At 36.6% G+C, this 22,988-nt stretch overlaps 1 protein-coding gene across 1 annotated transcript in view; it reads right to left on the bottom strand.

The window, feature by feature from the left end:
- BOLL (boule homolog, RNA binding protein) overlaps positions 1–22,988 on the bottom strand; it is a gene marked incomplete at both ends in the record, with an annotated part of 68,252 nt that overhangs the window by 25,580 nt on the left and 19,684 nt on the right. Inside the window, 4 exons of the mRNA XM_082657962.1 lie at positions 11,915–12,013; positions 17,305–17,433; positions 18,229–18,276; positions 22,766–22,837. Of these exons, the coding sequence (XP_082514088.1) occupies positions 11,915–12,013; positions 17,305–17,433; positions 18,229–18,276; positions 22,766–22,837 (348 nt within the window). The remainder of the gene's footprint in view (positions 1–11,914; positions 12,014–17,304; positions 17,434–18,228; positions 18,277–22,765; positions 22,838–22,988) is intronic.

Raw genomic sequence — 22,988 nt, 5'->3', positions numbered from 1 at the left:
TCCCAATTTATCTCTCCCCCGTCGCCCCCCGCCCTTAATGCCTGGTAACGATAAGTTTGTTTTCTACATCTGTGACCCTACTTCTGTTCTGTAAATAAGTTCATTTATACCTGTTTTTTTAGATTCCATATATAAGCGATATCATATATTTGTCTTTCTGTGTCTGACTTACTTCACTCAGGATGACAATCTCTAGGTCCATCTATGTTGCTGCAAATGGCATTATTTTGTTCTTTTTTATTGCTGAGTAATATTCCATTGTATATATGTACCACACCTTCTTCATGCATTCCTCTGTTGATGGACATTTAGGTTGCTTCCATGTTCTGGCTATTGTAAATAGTGCTGCAGTGAACATTGTGGTACACGACTCTTTTTGAATTATGGTTTTCTCCGGGTATTTGCCCAGTAGTGGGATTGTTGGATCATATGGTAGTTCTACTTTTAGTTTTTTAAGGAACCTCCATACTGTTATCCATAGTGGCTGTACCAATTTACATTCCCACCAACAGTGTAGGAGGGTTCCCTTTTCTGCATACCCTCTCCAGCATTTATTGTTTGTAGATTTTTCGATGATGGCCATTCTGACTAGTGTGAGGTGATACCTCACTGTAGTTTTGATTTGCATTTCTCTAAAAATTTGTGATGTTAAGCATCTTTTCATGTGCTTTTGGGTCTTTGGAGAAATGTCTCTAGATCTTCCACTCATTTTATGATTGGGTTATTTGCTATTTTGATATTAAGCTGCATGAACTGTTTATATATTTTGGAGATTAATCCCTTGTCAGTTGCTTTGTTTGCAAATATTTTCGCCCATTCTGAGGACTGTCTTTTTGTTTTGTTTATGGTTTCCTTTGCTGCGCAAATGCTTTTAAGTTTAATTAGATCCCATTTGTTTATTTTTGCTTTTATTTTCATTACTCTAGGAGGTGGATCAAAAAAAGATCTTGCTGTGATTTATGTCAAAGAGTGTTCTGTCTGTGTTTTCCTGTATGAGTTTTATAGTGTCTGGCCTTACATTTAGGTCTTTAATCCATTTTGAGTTTATTTTTGTATACGGTGTTAGAGAGTGTTCTAATTTCATTCTTTTTTTTTAAATTTTATTTTTGGCTGCATTGGGTCTTCGTTGCTGTGCATGGGCTTTCTCTAGTTGCGTCGAGTGGGGGCTACTCTTCGTTGTGGTGCATGGGCTTCTCATTGCGGTGGCTTCTCTTGCTGCAGAGCACAGGCTCTAGGCACACGGGCTTCAGTAGTTGTGGAGAGCAGGCTTCAGTAGTTGTGGCTTCCAGGCTCTAGAGCACAGGCTCAGTAGTTGTGGTGCACAGGCTTAGTTGCTCCGTGGCATGTGGGATCTTCCCGGACCAGGGCTCGAACCCGTGTCGCCTGCATTGGCAGGCGGATTCTTAACCACTGCACCACCAGGGAAGTCCCTAATTTCATTCTTTTACATGTAGGTATACAGTTTTCCCAGCACCATTTATTGAAGAGACTGTCTTTTCTCCATTGTATACTTACATCCTTTGTCATAGATTAGGTGACCATAGGTGTGTGGGTTTATTTCTGGGCTTTCTATCCTGTTCCATTGATCTATATTTCTGGGTTTTTTTGCCAGTACCATACTGTCTTGATTACTGTAGCTTTGTAGTATAGTCTGAAGTCAGAGAGCCTGATTCCTCCACCTCCGTTTTTCTTTCTCAAGATTGCTTTGGCTATTCGGTGTCTTTTGTGCTTCCATACAAACTGTAAAATCTTTTGTTCGAGTTCTGTGAGAAATGCCATTGGTATGTTTGTTTTTTTAGACTTGACGTATAAGTGATAACACACAATAATTGTCTTTGTGTGACTTATTTCACTAAGCATAATACCCTCTAGGTCCATCCATGTTATTGCAAATGGCAGAATTTCATTCTTTTTTACGGCTGAGTAATATTCCATTGTGTGTGTAAATATAAATAAATAAATATAAATATATGTAATACACCACATCTTCTTTATCCATTTATCTGTCAATGGACACTTAGGTTGCTTTCATATGTTGGCTACTGTAAATAATGCTACTATGAACAGTGGGGTGCATGTATCTTTCCACATGAGTGTTTTCATTTTCTTCTGGTACATACCTAAGAGTGGAATTGCTGGGTTGTATGGCAGTTTTATTTTTATTTTTTGAGGAACCTCCTTTTGGAAAACATACTGTTCTCCACAGTGGCTGTACCAGTTTACATTCCCACCAGCCGTGCATGAGGGTTCCCTTTTCTCTACATCCTTGCCAACACTTATTTGTTGTCTTTTTTTTTTTTGGCTGCATTGGGTCTTTGTTGCTGCATGTGGGCTTTCTCTAGTTGCAGCAACCGGGGGCTACTCTTCAATGCAGTGCGTGGGCTTCTTATTGTGGTGGCTTCTCTTGTTGTGAAGCATGGGCTGTAGGCACATGGACATCAGTAATTGCAGCACACAGACTCAGTAGTTGCAGTATGTGGGCCCTAGAGTGCATGCACTTCAGTAGTTGTGGCATGTGGGCTCAGTAGTTGTGGCTTTCAGGCTCAAGAGCACAGGCTCAGTAGTTGTGGCACACGGGCTTAGTTGCTCTGTGGCATGTGAGATCTTCCCGGACCAGGGATTGAACCCATGTCCCCTGCATTGGCAGGTGGATTCTTAACCACTGCACCACCAGGGAAGTCCCTGTTGTCTTTTTGATGATAGCTTTTCTGACAGGCATGAGTTGATATCTCACTGTGGTTTTCATTTGCATGTCTCTGATGATTAGCGATGTTGAGCATATTTCATGTGCCTATTGGCCATCTGTATCTCTTTTTTGGAAAAACGTCTATTCAGGTCTTCTGCCCATTTTTTTTAAAAAAATAAATTTATTTATTCATTTTTGGCTGTGTTGAGTCTTCGTTGCTGCGCGAGGGCTTTCTCTAGTTGTGGCGAGTGGGGGCTACTCTTTGTTGCCGTGTGTGGGATTCTCATTGTGGTGGCTTCTCTTGTTGTGGATCACGGGCTGTAGGCATGTGGGCTTCTGTAGTTGCAGCAGGCGGGCTCAGTAGTTGTGGTGCGCGGGCTCTGGAACGCTGGTTCAGCAGTTGTGGCACACGGGCTTAGTTGCTCCGTGGCATGTGGGATCTTCCCGGACCAGGGCTCGAACCCCTGTGCCCTGCATTGGCAGGTGGATCCTTATCCACTGCACCACCAGGGAAGTCCCTGCCTATTTTTTAATTGGGTTGTTGGGGTTTGTTTGGTATTAAGTTGTGTGAGTTATTTATTTTTGATATTAACCCCTTATTGGTCATATCAATTGGAAATATTTTCTCCCATTCAGTGGGTTGTGTTTTGATTTTGTTGATGGTTTCCATTGCTGTGCAAAAGATTTTAAGTTTAATTAGGTCCCATTTGTTTATTTTTGCTTTTATTTCCTTTGCCTTAGGAGACAGACCCAAAAAATATTGCTACAATTTATGTCAAAGAGTGTTCTGCCTATGTTTTCTTCTAGGAGTTTTATGGTTTCTGGTCTTGCATTTAGGTATTTAATCCACTTTGAGTTTATTTTTGTATGTCGTATGAGAAAATATTCTAATTTTTATTTACATGTAGCTGTTCAGTTTTCCCAGCACCATGTATTGAAGAGAGTGTCTTTTCTCCATTGTATGCTCTTGACTCCTTTTTCATAGATTGACCATAAGTGTGTAGGTTTATTTCTGGGCTCTCTATTCTATTCCATTGGTCTATGTGTCTGTTTTTGTGCCAGTACCATATTGTTTTGAATACTGTAGCTTTGTAGTATAAAGTCAGGGAGTGTGATACCTCTAACTTTGTTCTTTTTTCTTAAGACTGCTTTGGCTATTTGGGGTCTTATGTGGTTCCATATAAATTTTAGGATTATTCGTTGTAGTTGATTTAATTCTTTATAGTTTTCAGAGTATAGGTGTTTGACCTCCTTGGTTAGGTTTATTCCTAGGTATTTTATTTTATTTTATTTTAATTAATTAATTTATTTTTATTTTATTTTTTTGTGGTATGCGGGCTTCTCACTGTTGTGGCCTCTCCCATTGCGGAGCACAGGCTCTGGACGCACAGGCTCAGCGGCCATGTAAATGTTTTTACTCCCCTCCTCAATGTTTTGTGTTTTTGATGTCATATTTTACATTTCATGTTTATCATTTCACTGTCTAAGGTAATTATAGTTGGTTTTACAAGTTTTTATCTTTTAATCTTAGGACTAGCTTATTTAAGTGGTTGCTCCACAGTCTTTACTATGTATTTGCCTTTACTAGTGGTATTTTTCCTTTCCTATAGATTCTTACTTTTTGTGGCCTTTTCTTTTTCACTTAGAGAAGACCCTTTAACATTTCTTTTAGGGTAGGTTTAGTATTGCTGAATTCTTTTAGTTTTTGCTTGTCTGAAAAATTCTGTATCTCTCCTTTTATTCTAAATGATAATCTTGCTTGGTAGGGTGTCTTAGGTTGCAGGTTTTTCCCTTTCAGGACTTTGAATATATTACGCCACTCCCTTCTGGCCTGCAAAGTTTCTGCAGAGAAATCAGCTGATAGCCTTATGGGGGTTCCCCTGAACTGACTCTTTGTTTTTCTCTTGCTGCCTTCAGAATCCTCTCATTATCTTTAAATTTTGCCATTTTATTTATGATATGTCTTGGTGTGGGTCTGTTTGGGTTCATCTTGTTTGGGACCCTCTGTGGTTCCTGTAGCTGGATATCTCTTTCCTTCTTTAGGTTTGGTAAGTTTTCAGCCATAATTTCATGAAATACATTTTCAACCCCTTTCTCTCTTCTCCCTATAGTGTGAATGTTTTCACAATTGATGTTGTCCTAGAGGTCCCCTAAACTGTTCTCATTTTTTAAATTTGTTTTTCTTTCTGCTGTTCTGATTGGTCTGCTGTTAAGTCCCTCTAGTTTCTTTTCATTTCAGTTATCATATTCTTCTGTACTGATTGATTCTTTTTCATATTTTCTAGTTCTTTGTTACAATTGTCACTGTGTTAATCAATTCTTTTCCCTAATTCAGTTAGCATTCTTATTACTAACGCTTGAACTCTTTATCTGGTAAATTATTTATTCTGTTTCATTAGTTGTTTTTTCAGGGTTTTTCTCTTATTCTTCATTTGAAACAAACTGCTCTCTCTTCTCGTTCTGCTAAAATTTCTCCATTTCTATGAAATTAGCTCAATCAGTTACCTATTGTGGTTTTGAAAGGGTGTCCTTATGTGGGACTGTCCCTATACAGTCTGTTCGTGCCCAGTGGCTTTGGTGGGAAAGCTGGATCTGATGTGATCATGAGTTACGTCTTTCCCCAGGGTATGCTGGCAGCTATCACCTTGATAAGAGGTGGGGCTGGACATGGAGGGGACAGAGCTAGAGCCAGAGCTAGGTGTGAGCCAGGGATTCTCCACTGCTCAGTGGCCAACACTACCCTATTGAAGGAAGGGTCAGGTCCCAAGTTCCTGGAGCAGAAGTCCTGAGGGTCAAGTCAGAGCTGGCTCCCTTCCCTCTAATTGTGTTCTCCCTCCTCCCAGCACTGTCACCCTTGCCCCAATAGGGAGCAGTGCTGGAACAAGAGGGGTTGGAACAGGCTTTTGGCATGGGTTGGGGTGTAGGCTGTGGTGGTCCTGGCAGCAGTCTGCATTCCAGACTGCTCCCAACCCGCTGACTCTGCTGGTGCCAGCAATGGCTGCCCTTGCCCTGTTTAGATGCTGTGTCAGGTCTGAGCCGGCTCTGTTCCCCAAAACTGTGCACTCCCCTCGGCTGCAGTAGCCCTTGCCTGGAATGGAGCTGCACCACAGAGTAGGTGGGGCTGGAGTGCCCAGTGTGGGTCGGGGTGTGGGCTGTGGCAGTCCCAGCACCAGTGAGCGTTCTGGACCACTCCCGACCCACTGCCTCCACTAGTGCCAGAAATGGCCACCCTTGCCCTATTCAGATGCTTTTCTGTGTTTGAGCTGGCTCTGTCCCCCAGAGCTGTGCACTCCCCTTGGCCATGGAAGGCTATGAGCCAGTGTGAAGCTGTACTGCAGAGCAAGTGGGGCTGGAGTTGGTGTTTGTCTCAGGCCGGGGTGCACACCGGGGTGGTGGCAGGAAACTGGCCAGAGTCCCAGGCAGTTTCTATCTGCTTCCTCTGCCTTGTTTTGGTAGTGTGTGTGATCTTCACAAGTGGAGTCTAGGTTTCTTACAGCCCTGCTGTCAGTCCCTCTGGTTTTCAAACCTGCTAAAGCAACTTGTCTCCTCAGTGTCAGACCCCCAGGCTGGGGAAACCTGAAACGTGGATTGAACCTCTCACTCCCCAGGGAGTGAGCCTGTGTAATCCCTCTCCTCTTCCCTGTTCCCTCCCGACCTGATCATTTCTCTTCCCTTCCTACCCAATTGCATCTGGATCTTGGATCTTTGTTATGACCTTGGTTGTATAAGAGTCTTTCTGCCAGATGACTTCCAGTTTGTTTTCAGTGAGAATTGCTCCACGTGTAGATATATTTTTGATGTGTTTGTGGTGGGAGGTGAGCTCTACCTGCATCCTCCTACTCCACCATTATGATCTCTCTCTGGGCCCTTTTAATCTAGACACTCCTGTCATTAACTTCCTAGGGAATTTTCTTGTACTAATTTTTCCCTAATTTCCCCCAAACCATTTTCTCTATGTCTTTTTCCAGAATTAATATTTGACTTATTGAATTAATCTTCTGATTTTATCTTTTTCTCTATTATTATTCACCTCTGTCTTTTAAAAATCTATTTTCTAAAATCTTTTGCCTATAATGTCTAACCCTTTCACATGTAATTTATTTCAGATATCACATTAGTGGTAAAACTAGTGAAATCTGAAGAAGGTATATAGTTAAGAGAATTGTATTATTGTTCATTTCCTCTACCAGTGCCCTCCAGTCAAAGAACAGCAGGGTGAAGTATATATAGAAACTATTATTTCTGTGACTTTTCTGTAAATCTGAAATTATTTCAGAATACAAAGCTGAAAAAAATTAAAAGGACTAAGATTTTTTTTTTTTGCGGTATGCGGGCCTCTCACTGTTGTGGCCTCTCCCTTTGTGGAGCACAGGCTCTGGACGCGCAGGCTCAGTGGCCATGGCTCACAGGCCTAGCTGCTCCGTGGCATGTGGGATCTTCCCAGACTGGGGCACAAACCCGTGTCCCCTGCATCGGCAGGCGGACTCTCAACCACTGCGCCACCAGGGAAGCCCAGGACTAAGATGTTTGAGAAAAAATAAAGTGTTTTCTGGGATGACTATGCATGGACCACTTCTCATAAATTTTCTCTTATCTCTGAGAGGATATTAATTATAGTTTCTTTGATTTTTTTCTGCTCCCTGAATTATATGTTTCGTCTGAATTTCTTTTTTTATCTGTTTGTTTTGGTCTCTCATTCTGAAAGCTTTCTTCTAATGTGACTGCCCACCCATATTTAATAGGGCAGACTAAAATCCTAATGGGAAGTTCTTTGTGAATGATGGGTTTATCAGTGAGCTTCACTGTAGGTATTTCAGAGGACCAGCCAACTTTTTCTCAGTGGTATCAAGCATGCAGTAAAGACAAATTTAATTCTTTCCATCATATTAATAGTTTCATACAGTGTTTTCTTACACTGGCTAGCAACCATTTTATCTTTCCTCTTTTTTAGTTTGTAATTTCCAGGAACATGGGATATATTTTTGAAAATTAATTTAATTTCCTCTTATATATGTTCTTATACATTATATATATATATGCTATTTATCCTTATCTTCAAGGTACTGCCGTATGCAAAAAATTTTTCATGAGACCCATGCAGTGTGTACTTTTCTGTTTATTCATCACTGAATGGAGATCCATGACAATTCTAAAAATTGGTTTCATGAGTCCTTGACTCCCCTTACTGTTCTCTGTCCCCTCTGAGGCGATCTATAGTTAGACCTATGCACAGTCCATGAAAATTTTTACCCTCTTGTATGCTCAGAGCTGCAAAGCACAGGTTTTTCCTATTCTTGCCCTCCAGAATGCAATACTTTACAATTGTCCTCCTCTACCCTGAGGATCTGCTGAATATGAAGGAATTTTAATCTCTAAATGCTTTATAGGAAGTGTTAATGATACTGAAATGAGGAAATGGTTAGGAAGAAGACAGTAGTAGAATTTTTCTGTAAGGTAAGACAGTTGCTAATGTTTAGGTGAACGCACATTATGGGTCTCTGAGCTAAAAAAACAGACAGTGGTAGTAGGTCAAATCCCTTTCCAATTTACTTTTGAATCATTCTGTCTTTCCAACAAGTAAGGTCTAACAGGCCAATAGTTGTGTTTTTCATTCAAGCCCAATCAGTGCCTTAATTAGAAGAAATTCCTCATAGCCTGGCAAGTGGTTAAATATTATCCTTAATATCAAATGTTTTCATGAATAGCTAGTAATACATTGGAGTTAAATAAAAAGAACATTTAACTTAAAGGTTAATTTCAAATTATAATTTACTCACTTTCCAGTATCTCAATTAATCCTCATAAGAATAAACTTATTAGACACTTAAATTAATGCAAAAATGGAAAAACACTGTAAGGAACATAAATACTTTACAATTCTCCACTTACACCCTTATTACCTAGGGATCTGATATTCATCTTAAAAGCTTCAAATGCCCAAATAGACAAAGATTTTCCTTTTGTTCCTTCCTATAGTCTAGTTCAATGGGATAATTTTAACATTATGTGATTTTGCTTTATTGACTTTAAAATTAATTCTGTATGTGACTCTGCTGAACTAGGGAATGATACCCTAATTAATACCATGTTAACCTAATAAATAGTTTCTATATTGGTCTGATTTACAATGTATTATTTGATTTGACAGAATACAGTAGCCTGTGGCTTACTGTCAGTGAGTAGCTTCTGGCAAACAGTCATTTATAGCAGTTAGACTTGTGCTCTGAACTCTGGATAAGGTCTCTATTTTACTGATTAGATTTGTTGCTTTAAGATAGTTCTGACGTCTGAAATCACTACTTCTGGATATATACAATTAACATCCTTAAAATTATAATAGAGTTTTAAAAATGACTTACACCTTACACTTTTTTATAAAAACAAGAGGCTCAAATTCTTCCAAGGAGTATTTCTACAATTGCGGTACGCAGGCCTGTCACTGTTGTGGCCTCTCCCGTTGCGGAGCACAGGCTCCGGACGCGCAGGCCCAGCGGCCATGGCTCACGGGCCCAGCCGCTGTGCGGCATGTGGGATCTTCCTGGACCAGGGCACGAACCCGTGTCCCCTGCATCGGCAGGCGGACTCTCAACCACTGCGCCACCAGGGAAGCCCAACTTTTCTATAATTTTAAGTCACCAAGGTTTTTGGTACACCAGGGAAAATTTACATAGGAAGAAAAAAGGTTAATGTTTCAAATGTCAATATTTTAATATTAGTCTACTTTAATAAATTTTAGGAAACAATCGTCTCCTATTGATTTAGTAACATTTGTGGATTAATATTTCTTTATTATAATACAAATGCACTATAAACAAAAGTAGATAATTTTCTACACAGCAAAATTTGTATAGTAAAGTATGTCTACATGATTGTATAGTTTTAGAAAACTATAGAATTGGTTTTGGAGTTTCTGTTGCTGAGTGGGGCACCATTTTCTATTGAGTGCCATCAAATCACCTAAAGAAAAATATTTGAGTATAAAATACATGGAACCTTCAACCTTGAAAGATAAAATAGGAAATATAAAACTCTATACAAAAGTCCTGTGTTGCAGTTTTGATTTTGAAGGTTTATTTAATTGAATTTTCTTTGTTTCCCCTCATCTCTAACAAAAGGGGAATTGTGGGGTTTTTTTCTGCCCCTTAACTCAAGCTTCCTACAATCCTGCATATCTAAATTAAAAATAAAACATGCCAGGGACTTCCCTGGTGGTCCAGTGGTTAAGATTCTGTGCTTCCAATGCAGGGGGCATGGGTTCGATCCCTGGTCCGGGAACTAAGTTCCCACATGCCGCACAGCACGGCCAAAAAATATAAATAAATGAATAAAAATAAAACATGCCAAACTTCATTGATTCTGAGATATACATCTTTTCATATTTCAAAAACTCTGAATCAGTATACATTTACAATTGATGGCAAGTTTTTCTTCTTTCATAGTGATACATAAAATAATGGTGTGTTGTATAATCCATGCTAGCTCAGATTTGATGAAATCTAATTACAGTTGTGTGAGACGTGGGCTTTGGAGTAAGCTAGTTAACCACAGTTCATAGCTCTTAAACTCTTCCCTAGTCCTGAAATCTTAACTCTGTCAGGACCAAAATCTTCCCTAGGATGTATCCCATGTGAAAACCAGAATTATTATAAGCCTTAACAAGACAGATTAAATACAAATAGAAACAAGTCAGTGGTTTTGTTAGCTTTTAGCCTGTGGCACAGCAGAGCAAAGATCTGTATCAGGATAGAAAGGGTAAAGTTCCTCTTAGCAGCATTTCTCCAGACAAGCAAGAGGCAGATTTCTGATTCCAGTTTTATGCTTATATGCACAAAGAAAGGTGTCTATTCACACCACTGTTATGACTTATATTCAACATATGTATAATTTTTATATGATAAAGAATAAGATACCAGTTTCTCTGTACAATTTCTGAATTACCTACTCACAGATTTAAGAAAATGTAGAAAAGTGTATACTCTTAAACTAGAAGAATTAAACTTTAAATCAAGGATGTTTAACATTAATATTCTTTGGAAATTTCTCCTATCCAACTACCACTCTATCCTCTATTGGAATTATTTAGAAGTACAACTTCAATCATTTGTGTTTATATATATATATAAAATGTGTGTGTGTATAATATATATATAATCTGCAATTGATTATCTAATATGGCATAGCTATTTCAGCTATTTCTAAAGAAGTGTATCTGGAGAAAGTATTAACATTAGGAGAAGTTTGTTTTAGAAGATTTTGATACTATAACGAGCTCTCTATAAGTAACGTTTACTAACACTTTAGGCTTTGGTATTAGGTCAAAATTATGATTTTAGTCCATGTTTGCAGTACAGTGGCAAGAGCAGTGAAGGAATGCAGTGAAGGGGTGAGGAGATTCGAAAGACTGTGGAGGCTCCTTAAAGTAGACTGTCCTGGTATTGAGTTCCAATATATGGTCTGGGTCAGAAGCAAAAATACGAGTGTGAAATCGCTAACCTCCATCATTTTATTGTAAAGAGTACACTGCAAGCAAGATTCATAGTACCATCATAATAGTTAATCAGTTTGGGTTCTTAGAGATGTAGTCACATTTCCCTAATATATTTATATATTGAATACACACATGGATCTAACTAGATTACCACTCCTGGCCTGGATCTGATTTAAGGTGCATGAGCACAAAATTCCCAAACTAGAAGAGTAGACCATTAACTGTTTTCATCTCCCCATAAATATTACATGCCATTAACATAATAAAACTCTTAGTATATGAAGTATCTAGGCAAATTCATAGAGACAGACAGTAGATTAGAAGTTACCAGGGACTGCAGAGAGAAGAATATAAAGTTATTGCTTAATGGGTACAGAGTTTCTATTTGGGGTGACGAGAAAGTTTGGAACTAGATAGTGGTGACAGTTGCACAGCAATGTGGATGTAATTAATACCACTTAGCTGTACACTTAAAAATGGAAGATTTTAAGTCATATATATTTTACTACAGTAAATAAAAAGTTTTGACATGTGTGGTTTATAAGTTGTTCAAAACTAATTCATAGAAATTATAGCTAGTTTAGAATTGTATTTCCTTCACATGAAATAATTAACTAATTCTGTACTTCTGATTGCAAATGTGACATAAATATCCAAAGTTGTTTCTTTTCAGAAGAAAAATTTGGAAAACTTGAAATATGACTGAGAATAACAGAAAAAAATCCAAACAAACTTCTTACTTTAATTGGTTCAGGCTGCATCACAGGTGCAGGCATAGCAATGGCACTTGGAGCATAAACCTGGTGATATATTGCTTGAACTCCATGATCAGAATAAGGCTATAACAAAACAAAGAAAAAAACATTGTTTTTCATTTATTAATTAAAAATATTTATTCAGCATTACAATTTACTAGGCATTTTGCTACACAATGGAGAAACACAGATGAGAAACACATTATCTATCTTTAATTCACTTATAGACTTATCTGAGACAGACTAGTCAAAATTACCCTAAGTCCTATGACACATATATAGGGATCCATGGGAAGGAAAAGAATTACTTGATATAGCTTTAGAAAGTTGGAGAGGGGGTCAGGGGAAGTTTTCTAGTGGAGTTTATGCTTGAATTTGAAGAATTAGGGAGAGAGGGTGGGAACACTATGTGAAAAGGCAGAGAGGCAACTAAGAGCACACCTCATTTGGGAGACCTGTGTGGGTTGTTTGGTACAGCTGGAAGGAAGATTATTCACCGAATGACAGCTGAAAGATGAGGCAGTAGAGTAACAGGCAGGGAACAGATCATGTAAAAGCAGATTTATGGCTTTTCCAGCAGATGGTGGCACCATTCAGTGAAATATGGAATATAAGAAAAGCAAGTTTGATGTTTATGTTATTGTGAGAGGGTTAAAGAGAAGAAGTTAGTTTTGTAACACATAAAAGTTGAGATATTTGTAGGACTTCTAGTAGAGGTATACAGTCAATCAAAAGCTATTGTAGATGTGGCTCTAAAGCAGCACTAATAGAAATAATGTGAACTACATGTTAATTAAAATCAAGACAGTCAAAAGGTACAGACTTCCAGTTATAGGTAAATAAGTACTAGGGCTGTAATGTACAACATGATAACTATAATTAACACTGCTCTACGTTATATAGGAAAGTTGTTAAGAGTAAATCCTAAGAGTTCTCATCACACACAAGTTTTTTCCTATTTCTTTAATTTTCTATCTATATGAGATGATGGATGTTCACCAAACTTGTGATAATCATTTCATGATGTATGTGAATCAAATCATTATGCTGTACATCTTAAACTTACACAGTGCTGTATGTCAATTATATCTCAATAAAACTGAAAGAAAAATTTCCAGTAGCCATGTCAGAAAAGTAAAAAGAAACAAGTAAAATTAATTTCCAGTAATATATTTTATTTAAATAAATATATTAAAAATATACTAAAGTGTATTCAATATAAAATTAGTGATAAATTTTACATTCATTTTTCATACTATGTCATTAAAACTTGGTGTGTATTTTGCACTTACAACACATCTCAATTCAGACCAGCCACACATTTCAAGTGCTCAATAGCCTCATGTGGTAATGGCTATTGTTGTACTGGAGAGTGCAGGTCTAAAATTCAGAAGTGAGGCTGGGGCTAGAGAGACGAGTATGGATGATAACATCAGAGTGTGTATGTAGGGTGAAACAATGTAGAATTGAATATGAAATCACGGGGAGCAAAAATTCAGCTTACAAAGGAAAATGAAAGGAGGTAAAAGGATTGCCAGAAGACAGCAGTATCATGGAAACCAAAGGTAGGAAGAGTTTCAAGGAGTATGTCCAATGTCTCTGACAGGTCAAGAAAGACTGAAAAGAAAGGAAAGTATTTGGCAATTAGGGAATCACTGAGGAACTTTATCAAAGGCAGCTTCAGTGGAAAGGTAATGAAGTAGACTTCAGCAGGTGAGGGGAGGATGGGTAGTGAGGCAGTGGAAATACTAGATGTAGAGTAATTTTTCAAGCTTAGCTTTGAAAGGTAGAAGAGAATTAAGGCATTGGTGGGGGTGTGTCAAAGGATAGTAATTATCTCCTACCAGGTGCTAGGCACTATACAAAGAACTTTCTGTATACAACAACTCTAATCTTTGCATCAATCTTGCAAAATAGATTTTCCGGATGTCTTTATGTTATTAATGTAGATATTACAAAACCAACCCTGTGAAGAGTTAAGTGATTACTCAAAGAAACACACTAGTAAGTGGTGAAGCTATGAACCAATGGAGAGAAAATGTCTTAAAATACATGAGAAAAGAAGGATAATAGTGGAATGAGGTCCCTGAGGAAGAGGGAAGTTATATTATCCAGAGCAAAGAGGCACAAATAACCTTGGACGAGAAAGGTTACTAAAAAAATATAAGAAGCTAAGGATGGGTTATGAGTCAGGTAAGTTTGTATGTTGGGGACTGGAAGCTGAGTTGGTTTCCACAAAGTAGTTTCTATTTACTTTGCAAAGTAGAAGGCACTATATTCTAAGAGTGAAGGGGGAAATAGCTACTGAAATAAGTGAGAAATAATGTTAATTCATTTTTATATTTTAGGGAATCTAACTATCAAACTCATAAGAACAAGCCCTGTGTTTTTTAATTTTAGGGAAAAAACACTTAAAATATAAACCACCCCACCCTATTTATTAAGTTATATATTAGACTTATATCTTCTACCAGAAACAATATTAAAATAAAAATATGCTTATATCATTTTGTATGGAAATATCATAAAATTAATGGTATAAGTTATAAGCTAATAGAAGCAATATTTCCAGAAAAGTCTTATTAGAGTCCACTAAATAGTGAAATATAACCTGATAAGTTACCTGATGTCAGGAATTAAGAATATGGTTCAGTGCCAAAGTAGATTGTGGCTAAAAACCTAATGTAAAAGCATTCTTACCTCACTGTTCCCCTCCTTGAAAACCAGAAAACAACAAAAAGAACAAAAGATAGATTTTTAAAATGCCATCATCAAGTAAACGAGGAAGTGTCCACGATCCTGAATCACAATGTAGAATGTCTGCCAAATGCTATGCAATTTGGACCAATATAAGGGAGAAATCTGAAGCCTGAGGAAGGTTATAATTTCCCTGAAGGTAAATGTTCTGAAAGGCCTATTCAAAGATTCTTTAGAGTCTCAAGTGTAGGGGTGTGTCAGGCCAAGGCAGAAGGAGGAAAGATCTTCACAGAGATCCAATTTTACTTAATAGCAGGGGAGGCAGAATTGAAGGAGAAATTAGGTTTTCACTATTTTGTGGTCTACTACCTTGCATTATAGCTGAGGAACATTGCTGGAGGTGAAGCAGGGTGCAAGTGGAAAGTGAAGTAACAATTATTACACCCCCATACAGAAAAATCTACAAAAAAAGAGACTTTGCCAGGAGCCAAATGATCTCCAGAATGCTAAAAACTGAGGGAAGAGCATCTCAAGCAGGAGACATAAGCAGACTTGGTGGTAGGCTGTTTAAGACAACAGCATGCTTCTCCTACCCTGTATTTCAAAAAATAGCTGGCATCATTTAAAGACATGTAAAGATATGAAGGAAAAGGAAGCAACCTAAGACTCTTCTCATCCTCTCCAACTCCATCAAGGGAAAAGCAAAAAGGGGGAAAAAAAGAAAAAGATGAGAAATCACTCCAGAAAATAGTAGAAAAGTTCAGATAAATATAATTCTTTAGCTCTTAAAGAAATTATAATAACATGATCTCTATAAAGAGCTCCAAAAAGATTTTAAGCCAACAGACAACATTTACAGGCAATGATGTAAACAAAGCGTCAGAGTTTGGGATAAAAAAGATAAAAATAAAATAGAGATGAAATCTTCATTAGTCATAATAAAAAGTAGACTAAACACAATGAAAAATATAGTCATAATTGTCTTGAAAAAGCATATAAAACAACATTAAAAACTACTATGATAAATTACCTCAGAGATGACAGATATGAAAGACAAAAAAGAGATCTAACATATACATAAATGGTGTTCCTGAAGAAGAAGAAACACACTGGAATAAAAATTTTTTTTTTCAAAGTTCTAACAGGAAAAAAGAAACTGAAATAAAAACTAGCCTGAGAATCAAAGGAGCAAACTGTGTCCCAGGAAAAATATTATAAAGACTGATAAATTCCAAGACATATCCTGGTGAAGTGATTTCAAGTTAAGACAGACTTTTCAGGCACGCAGGAAGAAAAAGCAAATTACGTATAAGGGGTAAAGTCAGGCTGGTTTCAAACTTCTTTACAGCTATACTGAACATCAGAAAACAGTAGACTAGAAGTTCTAAGAGAAAAAAGTGTTGTTATGGGTTGAATTGTGTTCTCTTAAAACTTATGTGTTGAAGTCCTAACCCCCAGTATGTCAGAGTATGACCTTATTTGGAGAAAGGGTCTTTACAGAGGTGAGCAAATTAAAGTATGGTCATTAGGGTGGAAACTAATACAGTATGACTGGTATCCTTATAAAAATGGGAAACTTGGACCTAGAAACAGGAAAGATAATGTGAAGACACAGGGAGACAGTGGTCATCTACAAGCCAAGAAGAAAGGCCTGGAATAGATCCTTCCCTCACAGTCCTCAGATGGAACCAATTCTTCCAACACCTTGATTTTGGACTTCTAGGCTCCAGAACTGTGAGAAAATACATTTCTATTTTTTAAGCCATCCAGTTCATGTACTTTGTTCCAGCAGCCTTAGCAAACTTATACAAGTATGATGCAGCTATTTTATAGCTAGTCTTAATTTCTTTCAGACTTATAGACAACAAACATGTTGAACAAACAAGGATGTACAAACTCAGAGACTATATAGCACATATAAGCCTTCTTTAACAAAGATTGCTTGCAGATTCAGTCAACCAAGTGATAAATGGAGGGTGAGATGAAGAATGGAGAAATCATAGTAAAAGTATTGATAGTAAACATTAAGATCCAAAATTGTGGAAATTATTGTTCCAGAAAAATTATGTTATAAACCTTAGCAATAATAATAATAATTACAAAAATACACTCAAATTGGGACATGGGTATTAATAGATACCCAATAGGTACCCAATCTTTCACAACATATTTAAAACATACCATGTACAGTTTCTGGCATATAGGTGATGAGGTTATTAGTAATGGTTTGCAAATATAATTTAAACACATGGAAGATAATATTTACAGTTTACAGTTATAAAATAAATTTGATTTACATTTTTGAAGGAAGAATTTTTTAAAGATTATTTTCTTCTTTGACTTCATTTTTATACACTTTTAATTGACAGACTGTTAGTAATAATACAGATTGACAGGCAAACCAGAAGGAAAAGCATTTATCTTACTCTTTCAAGGGGACTGAGTCAGGGAATAGCCTAGTAGAGTGAACAGATTTGAGAAATGGTTCAGCATTAGTGAAGAAGTCTAAGATGAAGTGTTCTTAGATATAAAAAAGGGGAAGAGATGTGAATAAATCAAAGAAAACATAAGATGTTCAACTTCAATGAGGGTCTTGAATAAATATCTTTAGAAAAGAAAAATAAATAAGTGTTAAGAGGAAGTGGTTATAGATAACTTACTTTGAGACTAACACATACCTCTGGAACTGAAGCTTCCATCAGAGACAGCGGAGGAGGAACATATCCACCATCCTGTGCAATTTCCACTGGTTGATAAATAACCTCAGAAGGTTGCAGGTGTAAGAATGGAGCAGAAGAGGCAGGAGACTAAAACACAAAACCATACTTCTAATTAAAATCGGATTGGTTATTTCAATCAAACCAAATGACTTACCCAACACACGAGAGAAATATTGGTTTCACATTTTCCTAAAGTTGTTTTTCAGGGACAGAACAGAAGTATCTTAGCAACAAACCAGGAACTCTGGGTTGTTATAAATTCCAATTGTGTAGATGTTATTAATAACTTTATCACTTACAAGTACTAAAATTTCTTAGCACTTTAGAACCTTATATATAAATTAAGATAATCATTAAGATCACAATTAAAGGTTGTAATAATATAACCTATAGTATTTAAATTGTCATAAACGTCTATTCTCGGCTTTCCGACTTCCCATGGAAGTGGGACGTATCATTAAACAATCTTTTTGATGGTACACTATTTGTTATCAAAAGTTGGGAGATGGAATACTTATTTAGGAGCATAAATAAAACAAGCAAAATCTGAAGTAAAGCTAGAAAAATGCTAAATTTTCTAATAATACTAATAGTAAAAAGAAGTAAATTTTCATTTCAGTTTACATAGCGCTCACTTATTTATAAAATGCTTTCACTTACATGATCTCATTTGACCATCACAAAAATCATGTGAGAAAACTTTCAACAATATAGTATCATTACTTCCACTTTGCAAATGAGGAAGCTGAGAAATAAAGTGATTAAATGAATTGCCAAAGGTATCACAGTTAATAAATACAAGAGGAAGGTCTCAAATCTAGTTCTCCTGACTTAAATATTCAGGCAGTCTTCACAAAAACAAGGAAAAAAATTAATATTTACCTGAGGAACACCCCACTGCCACTGACCTGGTAGACACTGTGCAGGGGCCTAAAATGAAAAAAAAAAAAACACCCACCCACATTATAAACAAGGGTTAAAACTGAATATCAACATGCGATAGTATGAAGCTGGACCCCTACACCTCAAACCATATACAAAAATTAACTCAAAATGGAACAAAGATCTAAATGTAAGAGCTAAAACTATAAAACTCTTATAAGAAAACATAGGTGCAAATCTTTGTGACTTTGAACCAGGTAATTAAAAAAATTATGACCTCAAAAGCACAAGCAACAAAAGAAAAAAAGGATAAACTGGATTTCCTCAACCTGAAAAACTTTTGTGCTTCAGAAGACACCATCAAGGAGGTGAAAATAAACCCACAATATTGGAGAAAATATTTACAAATTATAAGAAACTTATAAGATTATAAGAATCTGATAAGAAACTTGTATCTACAATATACAAAGAACCCTTATAACTCAATAGTTAAAGGTAAGTAACCCAATATAAAAACTGGTAAAGGATATGAATAGACATTTTCTCAAAGAAGATATACAAAAATGGCCAATAAGCATATAAAAGATATTCAACATCATTAGCCTTGGGCTGTGGAAATCAAAACTACACTGTGATATCACTTCACATACACAAGGAGGGCTATAATCAAAAAGGTAGATAATAAGTGTTGGCAAGGATGTGGAGAAATTAGAACCCTCATAAACTGCTGGTGGGAGTGTAAAATGGTGCAGCCTTTGGAAAGTATGACACTTCCTTAAAAGGTTAAACACAGAGATACCATATGACTCAGCAATTCTACTCCTAGGTATAAGACCTTAGAGAAATGAAAACGTATGTCCACACAAAAATCTGTACATGAATGTTCATAGCAGCATTATTTGTAAAAGCTGAAAAGTGGAAACAACCCAAATGTCCATCAACGTAAGACGGATACCCAAAATGCGGTATATATCCAAATAATGTCCAGAACAGGCAAATCTATAAAGACAGAAAGTATATTACTGGTTGCCTAGGACTGGGAGGAGTGGTAAGGGGAATGCCTACAAATGGGTAAGCTTTTTTTTTTGATGGTATGGTTGCATAGCTCTGTGAATTTAGTAAAAACCACTCTGTTGTACACTTTGAAATGATAAATTGTATGGTATGTGAATTATATCTAAATAAAGCTGTTATTTAAAAAAAAGAGGGTCAAATTACTTAAGGTACTTATTGTAAGATGATAATATAGAACATAGACTTATTATTTCTTAAATTAGTTGTATTATTCCTTAATAATAAATGTTTTACTTTTAACTTATTCTCCACATTTAAAAAGGCTTTTTTTAATTATTAAAGTAAAAAAACAGAAAAAAAGAAGATCCCATGAATCTACCATCTAAACTGTTAATTTCATGCTGACCACATCAATTTCTAATGGATTACATCACTGTGTTATAATGATGACCAAGATAACGTGAGGTCTATGTTCTGTATACCATATTAAAAAAGGCAGGATAATGTATAATCTCTTAAGAAAATATTTTAATAAAAAATCTGAAATAAAATGACATATATGTAGATTTGTTAGATAAATAAAATCACTATCTACTTATGAAGTAAGAAATACAAAGGAGATAAATACTGATTGAACCAGGCATTATCTGATTTGACTAACAAAAATTTCTGTTTTGCTTGCTAAAGGATGCTGCTTATTTATTATTTTTTTGTAAATTTTAAAAATTTTTATCGGGGTATAGTTGTTTTACAATATTGTGTTAGTTTCTCCTGTACAGTGAAGTGAAGCAGAGTTCCCTGTGCTATACAGCAGGTTCTCACTATTTATCTATTTTATATTGACTAACAAAAATTGATAAAACTATCAATCTCAGAATTTGTAGAAAGAAAGAGCAAGGGAAGATATTATCAGAGTGGCAATTCTTAGGGCAGAATGATGATGAATAAATATATAACTGTAAAGAAATATGTGAAGTGAAATTATTTCTTACATTGCAAAATACTATGTTACAAATTGGTACAAAAATCTTTCCCGAGTATATCTAGGTAATATACTTCCAATTTTATAATTTGTGTCAAGTGGAAAACCAGAGCCAAAGTATAAAATTAAATTGTATCAGAGTTCTATTCAGAATACATCTATGTCATGTATGTATATATGTAATCAATTAATGAAGGAGGAGCTGGTCTCCACAAGGTGCAAGCAGAAAGAAAGCAACTTTAGTCTTTCTCATCCCTGGCACTTTAAAAGCATTGTGTTGAAGCTAGTGGTTACCAGTGGTGAGAGGGACAGGGGGAGGGGCAAAATAAAGGTAGGGGGTTAAAAGGTACAAACTACTATGTATAAAATAAATAAGCTATAAGGATATATTGTACAGTACAGGGAATATAGCCAATATTTTATAATAACTATAAATGGAGTATAATCTATAAAAAATTTGACTCACTATGTTGTACACCTGAAGCTAATATAATATTGTAAATCAACTATATTTCAACAAAAATAAACTGAAAAGGGTAAAACAAACAAACAAATAAAAACAAACAAATAAAAACAAATAAAAACAAACAAAAAAATAAAAACCACTGTGTTGAGCTGTTTTTCCTTGCCCCTGGATAAAAATTAGGATAGATCACTGTTTGGCGTGTGGCAGATTGCAAATGCTGACACTCTGGTTAGGTACTTTGTTCCTTTGGTGATCTCCCTGCTGAGAACTTCTGACTGCAATTCTAGACCTTGATTCTAGGACTCTACTTCACACAGATATTTTTCTCTCCTGGGGTCACCTTAAAGTTTTTTGGAAAGAGTCTCTTCTGTGAGGTTCGTATCTTGCTTTTGGGAAACATAAACCTTTGCTTGCTGTGAGACGTGCAGCACATTCCTACCGTAGCCTTCTCTTCTGGCTCTGCCTCCATAGACCACTCCAGCTTCTTCTTCAGGCTTTTTTTTAAGGAGAGGTCACGCCTAAGTGATACTGTCTCACAAATTTCAGGGGACAAATATTAAACTCTCTTAGTCATTCTCTGAAGTCACCTTCACTTGGTTGGGGAGAATGGGAAACGCCATAGCACTCTAACAACTCTCTTGTTAAAAAGCCCTCATTACCAATCTCCCTTTTTAACCTCATCCTTTCACATGCTCCAGGTGGGCAATAAGCTAAGGGTCCCAAAACTGGTTTCACAACTTTTGGCTTGTCATGTTAAATGGCCTGGTACTTAATGTTGTCTTTGAGGCCTCTCAAAAGTTTGAATTAGGAATAGTCACACAACATATATACTTTATTTATTTTTAATTTTGGCTGCGTTGGGCCTTTGTTGCTGCACCCGGGTTTTCTCTCTTTGCGGCAAGCGGGGGCTACTCTTCATTGCAGTGCGCGGGCTTCTCATTGCAGTGACTTTTCTGGTTGCAGAGCACAGGCTCTAGGTGTGCAGGCTTCAGTAGTTGCAGCACACAGGCTCAGTAGTTGTGGTGCGTGGGCTCTGGAGCACAGGCTCAGTAGTTGTGGCACTTGGGCTTAGTTGCTATGCGGCATGTGGGATCTTCCCAGACCAGGGATCGAACCCGTATCCCCTGAATTGGCAGGCAGATTCTCAACCACTGCACCACCAGGGAAGTCCCTACATATATACTTTAAATAAATGCCATTAAGTTACTTTCATTTTTACTAAGTGAATGAAACACTTTAGATAATTTTATATTTAGCATAGTAACAGAATTTAAAAATAAGTGACCTCCCCAAAACCTAGTCTAACACTAAAAATAATTCCAGTAACCGTAACATTTCATGTGGGTCTATTTTAAAAGTCTAAAATGAAAAAAGCCCCCCCAGAAATAAAGTCTCTTCCACTAGTTCAAAGGTATAAAGGAATGCGATATTATTTGTGAATGCTACAGACAAGAAGTTGGCAAACGTTTTCTGTAAAGGGCCAGAGGGTAAATATTTTAAGCTTTGCAGGCCGTATATCTCTGTTGCAACTACTCAACTCTGCCACTGCAGCACAAAAGCAGCCACAGACAATATGTAAACAAATATGGCTGTGTTCCAATTACACTTTATCTATAAAACACCAAAATGGTCTGGCATTAGAGTTCACTTACCCTCAGTCTCCCATAAGAATTAATGAAAAGAGTGTTGGTTAACTAAAAGGGACTGTCATAATATAAACCATAATATATTACTTATTCTAATATATACTTATTAAACTGACATAATGTTCACAGTAGCATTAAACAAATATCAGTTTGTGGTCCAACATCTTTATCTTACTTTGGGAATTACTTCTATGCTAACCAGGGGAGCAAAACTGACCTCATTACATTTGATAAAAGGAAGTAAACAGTCCATCTTCTTGTATGACATTGTTTAGATCCCTCATCAAAAAAGAAGAATGCCACTGTTATCAAGGCTTAACTACCTCTTTTTAATTACGAGAGTATTTGCATGAGAAAGATTAAAATGAAACTTACTCAAAAAAGGACTGAAAGTATCAAAGAAGATCTTCATTGTAATTTAATGTTTACCTGGTAGTGATTTGCAGGTTGCTGATAAACGGGCTGAGCTACCATCACAGTGGAACTAGGTATAGAACGTGACTATAAGAGGAAAGAAAAAGAAAAATTATTTTAGGCAAGATTCTTTAAAATAGTTTATAATGAAATTTATCTCACATTGTTACCTAAACCCAGTCAACTTATGGTTTATGATTGGAAATGTCATTTTTCCACCTCTTATTGATATTATTAC

This window comes from Grampus griseus (assembly GCF_964374135.1).
Source record: "Grampus griseus genome assembly, chromosome: 7".
In the NCBI taxonomy this organism is placed as follows: Eukaryota; Metazoa; Chordata; class Mammalia; order Artiodactyla; family Delphinidae; genus Grampus; species Grampus griseus.
This window is presented reverse-complemented; position numbering and strand designations above follow the sequence as displayed.